The 11,133-nt window shown below is 52.9% G+C and overlaps 1 protein-coding gene across 2 annotated transcripts in view; it reads right to left on the bottom strand.

Annotated features, from left to right (window-relative positions):
* RPTOR (regulatory associated protein of MTOR complex 1) overlaps positions 1–11,133 on the bottom strand; it is a 325,821-nt gene that overhangs the window by 137,010 nt on the left and 177,678 nt on the right. For both annotated transcript variants that reach the window (XM_077755327.1, XM_077755330.1), the window contains exon 7: positions 2,055–2,114. In XM_077755327.1, coding sequence (XP_077611453.1) covers positions 2,055–2,114 — 60 coding nt within the window. The remainder of the gene's footprint in view (positions 1–2,054; positions 2,115–11,133) is intronic.

The following is an 11,133-nucleotide window of genomic DNA, read 5'->3' as shown; positions in this document are numbered from 1 at the left end:
GGGGCCGGCTGCGCAAGCCCCGCGGTGCCGCCAAGGGACCGGAGCAGCCGCTGCCCGACCAGGCCCGTCCTTTCTTACCTCAGAAGTTCTCCCGCGCCATGCCGCTGAGGCTTACGCTCGTTTTCTAGCATTTATAACTGGTTTTCCGGGTCACCGTCCTCGGGGCTGAAGCCGGCTTAGAACTCAGAGGGGCGGCCGGGCGAGCACTAGTGCCCTGAGCCCGCAGGCCTCCGGCAGCGTCGAGCCAGCAGAGCAGGACACTGGCAAGTGCCGCTCAGCCCACGTGTGCCACGGCGTGGCCCTCGGCTCCCGGACCACGAGTGCAGGAGAGCTGGCGGGGGCCGCACAGCGCTGACTGGGAGAGGGGGCTGCAAGCGGACAAGCTGGCCTCACGCGCTGCCCGACAGCTGGACATCGCCGCTTCCCAGCGGGCTGCAGCCCTGCACCGACAGCTGACGGACCGCAGACAGCGTCCGCCCGTGTGCGCAGCCCCGTGCACGAGGGCCGGCCGCTCGCGCCCTCGCTGACCCCTGTGAGCCGACACGCGCCTGCAGTCCTAGCTCCCAGCCTGTCCCGCCCCGACCCACGGGACACGCTTGGCTCCCCCACCTGCAGCCGCACGCCTGGTTCTGCTCCAGCGACTCCAGCTCACCCGCACCCCGCACCCCTGCCATGGCCTCCCTGACAGAGGCTCCTGGGTTTGCAATGACCAAGACTTGCTCCTAAGCAGAGGAGCCGCCGAAACTTCCTGCCCGCGTGCACCACCCAGAAGGCTCCCGCCACCCCTGCCGCCATCGCCGTCCTGCTCGGGAGCAAAGCTCCGGGAGAACCAGACCAGTCATGTGATCCTCTCAGTCGCTCAGTCAACGTGTGAGGAGTAATGACATTCACTGGATTGTCTGTGGGCGTCCTAACACTAGTCTCTTGGTTCCTCTCCATCTACGTGCTCCGTGCCCCTCTGTTCTTGTAGGAAATTCGAACAATGGGCGGGGGGCCAGGCCTGTCAGCACAGCTGCTCCCCTGCGTCCCCCACAGCGAGGGACTGTCCTACCCGGACTGACACGCGCATACGGACGTGCGGTCATGACGACGCCCTCGGCAGCCTCCTGTCCATGCCTGTCCGTTTGCTTTTCCACTCACAGCGCTGGACAGGCCGTCTGCGCCAGTTCGAGTGGCGCTGCCACGGCCTCTCTGTTGCCACAGAGCGCGTGCGACTCCCAGTAAGACCCCTCCCTTCGTGTCCCTGACGCGGACACTTATACCTAATGCTCTTATTTCCCCTGACACGCAGGCAAGTAGTTTTCCAGGAAAGAAACCCAGAGGTATATTTGCCTTTCCTGCCTGATTTAATTAAACTCAGGCCCTGCTGCCAGCACACAGCCCTCGCTGTTTGCGCACACGATTGTCTCCATCAGGACTTAGAAAACTATTAACTTGTTAATTCTGGAAGAAACGGTGTCCGGAGTGGGAGATTTAAGCACAATGAGCTGACCCAGGATCAGGATGAGCCAAGGAGAGGCACACGGACGCGCACATACATGCGCACGCGCAGTGCAGATCGTGTCTGGGGCCACGGAGCAGCGCGGACACGAGAATGCCCATGACAGGAGGGACAGGCCGCCATCGACCCGGAGGGGTGGGGAGAGGCCGCACAGCCAGCGTGCGCCACGACAGGCGCCTCTGGCCTGGACCCCGGCCTTTCCCGACACAGCACACAGGACGGGGGGCACAGGGGGCGGTGCGTGAAAGGGGGAACTGAGGGGCACGCGGTGAGCGCTAGGCCACTGCCTCGCCAACCCTGTTGGGGAGCAGCTCTGGCTTTGGCGTTACTGCTGGGGGTATCCACAAATGTTCACAAGGGTTCCGCTTTTATTTGCTTTCTTCTGTGGTGGCTCCACACTTAGCCAGTGTGACAGCTGGCACCCGGCCCGCCCCGAGGGCAGACGCTCGCACCTGCACACTGACAGCAAGCACCTCCAGGAACCTCCCGGGCACGGCAGCCACTGGAGACAACCCCACCCCCCAGGCTCCAAGAACCACCACATCTTACTTACTTTTCTATTAAATCCAGCGTGACCCCAGGCACCAGACTAACGCACTTCTGCATGCAGAACCTGCAGAGAGAGGAGAGACTGTGAGTCACTGCAGGGACATGGGACGGACGGGGGGGGTCACACTGCAGGGACACGGGACGGACGGGGGGGTCACAATGCAGGGACACGGGACGGACACGGGGGTCACACTGCAGGGACACGGGACGGACGGGGGGTCACACTGCAGGGACACGGGACGGACGGGGGGTCACACTGCAGGGACACGGGACGGACGGGGGAGTCACACTGCAGGGACACGGGACGGACGGGGGGTCACACTGCAGGGACACGGGACGGACGGGGGGTCACACTGCAGGGACACGGGACGGATGGGGGGGTCACACTGCAGGGACATGGGACGGATGGGGGGTCCCACTGCGGGGACATTTAACGAGGGGTACCATGGACCCCCGATAAATGAGGGGATAAGGTGGGGACGGGAGTTGTCCTGCTGAAAATGTAAACCCAGATTTTCTTAACTTGGGACCTTTCAGATTTATGAAGAAAACCATTGCCCTCCCCTCCCCCATTAGTGAAGGGAGAGAAACAGAGCCCGGGGCCCAGGTGACACAGGAAAGGAGGCACCCACCCAAATAATGGACAGACTGGGTCTGCATTCTTTTTTTCCTTCTTAAGAAAGCAAGCTGGGAGAGTGTCAGAAGGACGAGTGTGAGTGAGCTCTGCGTGCACCAAAGAAAAACATGGGAGGAGACACAGAAAATCGAATTCGAGGGTATCACTGTTATCACAAACCCGTGCATCACCCTGACACTGGACCCCGCGGGCCCCGTCTGACGTGGGCGCACGGCCGGGGGCGGAGGGCAGGGAGGTGCCCTTCCGAAGCCTCCGGTCCGGGCACTGGCTCCGCGGGGCAGACACTGCCTAAGTAGGACAACGTGCAGCCTTTACTGGTAGAAACGGGGAATCTGGATTCGCCCGCTTTACAGCTTAGGCGCAAACAGCCCTCCCACGACCCGAGCAGGCACACTGCAGACACGCACGCCTCCCAGCCTCCAAAGCGTTTCTGAGCATCGCTAGCTGGGCACGAGACGTGCAGGGAGATCGGAGCCAGTGGCCCACGCGGAGGACCGGGCACCAGGGCCAGGACACATTTGGGCAGACAAAGCTGACACGTCCGAGGTGGCCGGGTAGGAAGGGCGAGAGAGACAAGGACGGTCAGAGGCCAGCCGGGACGGAGGCCGGGAGGACACACGCCTCCCGAGGGTGGCCTCCAGGGTGGGGCTCGTGCAGCCAGCTGCGGGGGACCCCTGGGCACCACGCTGGCACTTGTGGCAGCCTCGCCTCGCCCACCAGCATCCCGGAAGTCATTTTCCCGGCAGTGGCTGCAGGAGCCGGTGTCGTCTTGTCCACAGAGAAGCAGCAGAAGTGGGGGCTCAGCCTGGTGGACAGAGCGGCTGCTCTCCCTCGGGCACACACGGCTTGCTGCCTAGATGCTGCATCGGCCGGTTCCGTTCCACGCAAACCCCGTTTCCTCGGCTTTCAGATGGCTTTGCCCGCACTGCCTGGCGCCGCTGCCCCGCTGGCCAGTTCAGAGAAATCAGGGTCTCTTGTCATAAAGAAATGGTCTTTGGGAAAGCATTTCCCGTCTTGTTCTGGGTGCTATCAAACTGGCCAATTTGCTGTCTTTTTATCTGTAATGCACTTATCAGTTGGTACTTCTGGATTCCAGTGATGGGAGTAATTCGTATCATACTAGTCTTGTTATCGATAATAATAATCAGCGCTGGACAAAATGCAAAAAACCACCACATAAAAGCACCAAGAGGTGAACAAATACAGACAGAAAGGAAGGGATGTGACCCTTGACGAAGCAAGTCTGAGCGAGTCCACCTTCACCCAGAGAGCCCTGCGGGTACGACCCAGTCCACACGGCACGCAAGGGCTGCGCACAACCGAGAAGCAGCCACCTCACCGGCTGAGCGTCTTGGAGCCCCCGGTGGACCCCGCCCCAAACGCGCATGGGACGGGACTCCGAGGGGCCCCATGGGGACAGAAACCCGAAGGACTGGACTGGGATTTCGACACCCATCCGCCAGTGTGCCCACAGGCAGGGAGCGCCCGCACACCGCATCACAGGGCCGGATCCGCCCCTGGACTTCCCATGGAACTCCCGGAGGGGGTCGCGCCCCAGGACTTGGAGCCACAACCCAGCACTAACACACTAAGAGCAAAGTCGCGGGACAGCAGCCCTACCCCCCGGAGGCCACAAGATGACCCGAACTGCCCACGAGCAGACAGCCAGACGCTCCTCAGTTTCCTAACTGCGGCGCCAGCAATGGAGCATCTTGTCTACAACTAGGAGAGAAAACAGGTACCAGCACCAGATTCACGGTGGGCCAGATTCTGGAGTTAGCGAAGACTTTAAAATTATAAAAATAATGTGAGCATTGTCTGGGAAATAAGCATTTTAATGAATCTGCAGAGAATATAAAGCTCTAGGAAGTAGGAAATTAAGTGCAGGGACGTCACACGCGAGAAGGTTCCCGCCATGGCTCTGCGTGGTGGAGCAGCATGGACGGACCAGCCACGGAGGGTCCACAGATCTTACCTCAGCCAACGGTATCGAGTCCCCTTGCACCAGAACTGTCGTCGACTTGCCTCTTTTCCGCACCGTTCTTTCCTCCCCTGCGTGACAGCGTTACCAGCCCACGAATGGCCAGAGCGCAGGCAAAGTTGGAGGCGGCGACCATGGCTCAGAAATCCCCAGGATCAGGGGATCTTCTACGAATTCTAACAACACAGCTGGTGGTGCCGTTCGGGGGGTGCTGCTTGGTGGTGCTGACAGAGCTTAGAAATGGGCTCCGGCCCTTTTGACACCTGTCTGTCGGACGCGCCAGAGTCAGGCGGTCGGCACGTCCCGTCTGCCCTGCTAGCTGCACGGCACCTGCCCCTGCCCCCTCCTGCCCACTGACCTCCCAGGTCACTCCCGGTCAGCGGGCAGCATCCTCGCCGCGGCCCACAAGATGCCAGCGGCGCCCTGACCCCAGGCCCAGGCGTGACAACCAGTGATGTCTCCCACTGTTGCCAGGTGGGCCCTGGGGGCAGAATCACCGCCGCCAGAGGCCCCCACATGTGGCCAAGCACCAGCGTCTCGTCCATCTTCCAGACCAGTCCCTCTGCTTCTACTCTCACTCGCCCTCCCTCCCCCTCTATCCAGCAGCCACAGCAAGCCTTTTAGGAGGTAATGTTGAGAAGAAATGTTGCAGTAAGTCATTTCATCTGCTTAACAGCCCCCCAGAGGCCCCCTGCCATTCAGCATAGAACGCAAAGTCCTCACTGAGGCCCTCACTGAGCAAGTCCTCACCGAGGAGGTCCTCACCGAGGATGTCCTCACCGAGGAAGGTGCGACAGGACTTGGCTCCCGACTGCTGCCCTGACTAGAGTTCCTCACGCTCACCGTTGCTCACCCAGCTCCATTCGCCCTGACACCTTGTTCCTCCAACACACCAAGCAGAGACCTGCCTCAGGGCCTTTGCAATTGCTGTCCCCAAGGCCTGCCACATCCTTGACCCAGAAGACTGTAAGATTTACTCCTTTACCTAGATTTCGACCTCTGTTCTCTACCCCTTCACACCACTTTTTAACACTGGTATTTCTCACTCCCCGATGCTTTTATTAGATAGCTGTTTACAGCTCATCTTTACCACAGAATGTAAGTTTGAGGGAGTAAAAAGACTCTGTCATCTTGTTTATCAGTAAATCCAAGTGCTTATATCAGTGCCCAACACATAGTTCTGATAACTGACAGATACATGTGAGCAACTGAACTCGGTACGAGACTGATTTGGTGGTTTTCATGGATCTCTAGTATTTCACCTATATTCTGCTCTGCCTGTCCCTCTTGAAAGCTGGTAGCTTCCAGATTTTTAAGAAAAACAAGTCAATTAACGTCAAAAAAAGACAAAATCTGGTTCTGTATCCTCAAAAGGTATCATGCAAGTGCTCTGTGTTGTTTCTGAGAATGGAAATACATTAATTAAATATTTTTCTAACTAAAAACCGACAACAGAAAAACAGGTATTCATCATTAAAACAAAATAAAAGTACAGAAAATTACAAGTGAAAATTACCCTAAGGTAACTGCTAACATCTTCACTTCCGCCTTTCACAAAAGATTGGATCATTCTGGTTTAATGTGTCGTAGGACTGCAGGAAATCCTGGAACGGGGCAGATGCATGATCGGAGAGCACACCCCTCACCCCTGCCATCCCGGCCCCCACACTCCTGCATAAGAAGTGCCCCCTGCTAACAGTGGTTACACCCCGCGCTTCCAGACCCTGCCCAGCCTGGGAGCGCAACCAATGTCTACACCTGCGGTTTTCTTTCCTTCTACAAGAGAATATTGCATCGTATGTTACAGCTATTTCTTAAAAACATTTGTCCCCTAATATTTTCAAACATTCAACAGAGTTGGAAGAATGTGATAGGAGATGCCTGGTTACCTCACTGGCATCTGATGTCATCTCATCTCTGTCTCTCCCTCTACTTCCGGTGCAGCTGAAGATACCGCACCCTCCCCCGCGCTCCCCAGCACGCGCGCCTAAATCCTAATGCTTGCCTCCTGCTTCTGTCTGCTGACATACAACCCCATGCAGAGCGCATACATCTTACTGTATAGTCACCGAATCCTGACAAAAGCACACACACGCATTTTTTCAGTACATACAGTAAGTCCTGTAAATCTCTTACGATTTTCATAATAACGTTTTCTCTTCTCTGGTTTTATTGTAAGAATGCCATGTATAACACACATACAAAATACATTTTAATTAGCTATCACCGAGAAGGTCTCCTACAGAGACCACTACCAACACCCAGAACCTTCCCTCCAGCCTTCCCAGGCAGTTCCCACTTCCTCCCACTGCCCCCAGAGACGAACTCTGCTTGGACTCTCCCAGTGACCTACTCACAAGCATCCCGTGTGTAATTTTTTACGGGCCGTTTCCAGCCAGCATGACTTTGAGGTTCACCCGTGGTCTTGTCTGGATCATTCATTCTGCTTTGCTGCTACCTGGCACTCTGCACCATCACAAGGCTGTTTTGTAACCTGCCCTTGTGTGTCTGGGACAGCACAAAAGCTGACACGTGGAACGTTACCTTCTTCAACATTGAACAAGCCCGGTTTGTACGAACACCAGCTCTGTTATCCTCAGGACACACAGTCTTAGAAGCAGACCTGCCTGATGAATGGGTGCATTGTGCTGAATTACTCCCCACTCCGGGGCTTTCCCGACAGGAAGTGTCACTTTACTGTCTTATCAAGGCTGAACATACCCATTTGTTCACTTCCTGCCAATACGGGGATTTATCATCATAAAAAAGAAAACCACCGTCTGACCAACTGATGAGTGTGGAGTGACATGTCATGTCAATGTCTTTGATTGATACTGAGGTTAAATGCCAGTTAATAATTTTTAAATTGTTTTTCTTTTGCTTGTTGCCTGTTCATGCCTTTTGCATTTTTATATTAGGGTCCTCATCATCTTACTGATCTTTAAGAGTGTTTTCTACATTAAGAGAATCAACCTTATATTATTTGCTGCACAATCTTCTCCCATTTATAATTGTACAGTTGACCCCAAACCAACACAGGGTTGAGGGGCACCACCACCACCCTCCTCCCCCCGTACACAAAAATCCACATGGAACTTCGGATTCCCCGAACTTAGCTATTAATTTAGCCTGCTGCTGACTGAAAGCCTTACCGATAACAGTTAACTGAAACATGTTTTGTATGTGTTTCATATATGGCATTCTTACAACAAAGCAAACTACAGAAGAGAAAATGTTATGAAAATCACAAGAGAAAGTACATTTACGGTATGTACTGAACTTACTGGAAAAAATCTGCATCTAAGTGGACCCGTGCAGTTCACACCCAGGTTGCTCAAAGGTCAACTGTATTTTAAATTTCGTTTTCTTTGCCACACAAAACTTAAGATTTGTGTTTAATAAAATCTACCACTCCCTTTAATGGCTTTTTAATTCACCCAGCTGATATTCCCTCCAGTACTTTTGTGAGTTTTCTTTTTCACATTTAAATATTCATTATATTTGGAGTTTATTTTATTATTTTAAAAAGGAGGGATTTAAAATTTTCAAATGGTAAGCCATGTGCCCCAGGTACTAGATGCTAAGTGATTTATTTTCCAAATTACACATTCTGATACGTATAGATGCTGTTTCTGGAGCTCTCTATTCTGTTCCACTAACTCGAATGTCCACTCTTATTCTGACTGTACCTTCAAATGGCGCTAATAACTGGTAGGATGAATTTTCTTTCAGAAATCTGTTTTTTTCTTCTTTTTAAAAAATTTCACAGTTATTCTCAAACATTTATTCTTCTAGTTGGCCTTTAGAATCAATTTATCAATACTGTGCGAAATTTATGGTTTAATGTACAGAGAACATATGTCCCCAATTTACTGGGTCTCACCATGTAACAGTATCAAATCAGTGAAGTTTTATGGGAGTTTCTACATATGCATGCAGCGCGTTCTGAACCCGTTCGTTCTTGTCACTGTCTGTCACTGTCACTGCTGTGAATCAGGGTTCCTTTTCTTCCCAGGATTTCCTTGCTGGCTATTTTTAATGTATAAAAAAGATAACACATTATAAGCAATAATTGTGAGGCAAACCATGTGTGAGTTTAAGCGATAATCATGTAAACACAAGTACACAGAGAAGACACAGCCTGGCCCCACACGCGCACAACCGCGGGGACCCCAGGCACCTTCGGGGACCCCAGGTGCCCTCCGTGACCCCCGGGGGCAGTACAGCCTGGCTAATCGTTTCCCAAAGCGTTTTAACTTTGTTTTTTGCAAAGCTGAAATTCAGATCACATGTGAATCACACAAATTTGCCTTCATACACCTTTCATCTTGATTTCTCACCTAATTACGATATGGACTAGCGTTTCCAGAACAATTTGTTGAGCGAATTAGAATCAGCGCACACACCCTTCTCTTGGTGCTTGTCACACGGATGGAGATGCAGTGACGGCAGCGGCTGGTGTGGAAGGAGCTCTCTTGTGCTAAGGAAGGAGCCTTCTATTTTTATGACAAGTTTTTCCTAAAATTAATTTTTAATTTTATCAAATAACTTTTCTACTTTCACCTATTAAGATGATGAGTTATATTAATAGGCGGCCTAATAGAAAGCAATCAAAGCTGTCCTGGAATGGATCTCACATGGCCCAACTTCATTGTTCTCTTACTGTCTGTGGGCTTCTAGCCGCTAACAGTTCATTGTGAGCTCAACTGTAGCGGCTGTGTGTGCACGTGTGTGCCCGTGTGTAAGTGTAGGTATGTACATGTGTGTGTCTGTGTGTATATGTACATGCGAGTGTGCTGGTCTGCAATGCCGTGTGTGCGTGCACACGTGTGTGGGTATGTGTACACGCGCTCCTGTGTGTGCACCTGTGTGTATGAGCCTCTGTGTGTGTGTATGCGTGTGCGCCGTTATTGGTATTGCTGTGTGTGTCTCTGTGCGTGTGCACAGTCGTGGTAACCTCTGGAAAAGCGTGTGCCCTGGTGAACTGCGTTGTGCGCTCACACTCCATCGTGTTAAGATCTGCTCTCTGCCGTATTTCTAGAGTCATTATCTGTATGTTGAATCTTCATTCTCTTATCTGTCAGGCTTCTCATTTTTTATTGCTTTCCATTTCCTGGAACACCTACTCACTGGTAACAGATTTTAAGGTCACTTAAATTTTGGAATTAAATTTTATTTCTTAAATCTTTTCCTTCTCTTTGCTGGTTCTTTTTTATTTTGTCATCTTAATATTTATCTTTTTTTTTTTTTTTTCCTACTGAGACCATTTTTATAGAATTTCACCGCAGGCGCAAAGCCCGGGAGATGAGACTCTGGTTATTCCTAAGGACCCTTGCGGCCACAGACAAGGCTACGCTGACAAGGGGATTCAGGGAGGTGCCACTCACCAGAAACACTAAACACTGGACAGAGGGTGGGCACCTTCAGCCCTCCGGGGCGCGGGCAGGAGGCTAGAGACCCAGTTCCCTAAAATCTCTCGAACCAGGAGGTGTGGAGAGCTATGGAGCTCAGGAAGACACAGGCGCCTCCTGGAGGGGGCGCACCTCTGCCCTCACCCCCAGCAGGAGCCCCTCCCTCTAGAAGCCCCGCCTGCGCCTGGGGGGCTGCTACTCAAGTCTCTCTTGCCCTGTTTCCCATGGAGCACAACCTCGGGCTGGGCGCTCTAGTCCACGGGCGGCTCTCTTCCACTGGGGGTCTCCCGGAGCCCAAGATGGACATGCCCGGAAACTTCTACAGACTGGACTGTGCTCATGGAGCCTCCCCAGTGTGAAGCTGTGCCAGAGACGCCCCTTCTTAAAAGGAACTTGGGGAGACAGCTCAAAGGGGCAAGAAACATGCTTCAGATAAAACAAGCAAATCCTTCGGCATTTCATTTAATCCAGCAGGTTTCAAAAAACAAAACCTCACTTGAGACCAGTGTGTGTCAGTCACCTGGAACTCACGCCTAAATTAAAAGCCTGTGGTTTGGTGTCATTAGGTCCTAATTGCTAACTTTAAATAGCTGCCCCTTCTAACGATGCCGGGCGGCTTGCCCTCCCAGGGGCGTGCTGGCTGGGAACGAGGACACGACACCAGAGCTCGGGGCCAGCTATTTCAGGCCACCTGCCTCAGGAGCAGCTCAAGGAAAAGCTGATGATCCCCTCAGTCAGAGGAGGACAGACACCCGTCCGTCTACGCTTTCTGTCATAGAGGCAGTGAGCTGACCCCATCCCCAGGGCCCCAGGAGGCCCTGCCCGGAGCGTGAGCCTGGACACCAGTGGACACAGTTTCCAAGGGGGTGGTGTGAGCTTCACGAGGGGCCTGTCCTTTTAGTTCAGAAGAGATTAAAATGTCTTTAGAAAAATATATATTGAAGTATCTGGGGGTAAACATCATAATGTCTATAAATTTACTAAAATTAGGCATAAAAACAAGACAATGAAGCAGTCGTAAAAGTGGGGGGATGAGTACACAGGGGTCATTTTA

Source organism: Crocuta crocuta, unplaced genomic scaffold, assembly GCF_008692635.1.
Source record: "Crocuta crocuta isolate KB4526 unplaced genomic scaffold, BGI_CrCroc_1.0 scaffold50, whole genome shotgun sequence".
NCBI classification, from domain to species: domain Eukaryota; kingdom Metazoa; phylum Chordata; class Mammalia; order Carnivora; family Hyaenidae; genus Crocuta; species Crocuta crocuta.
Note: the sequence above shows the minus strand (reverse complement) of the source record. Positions and strands in the feature narration are given on the sequence as shown.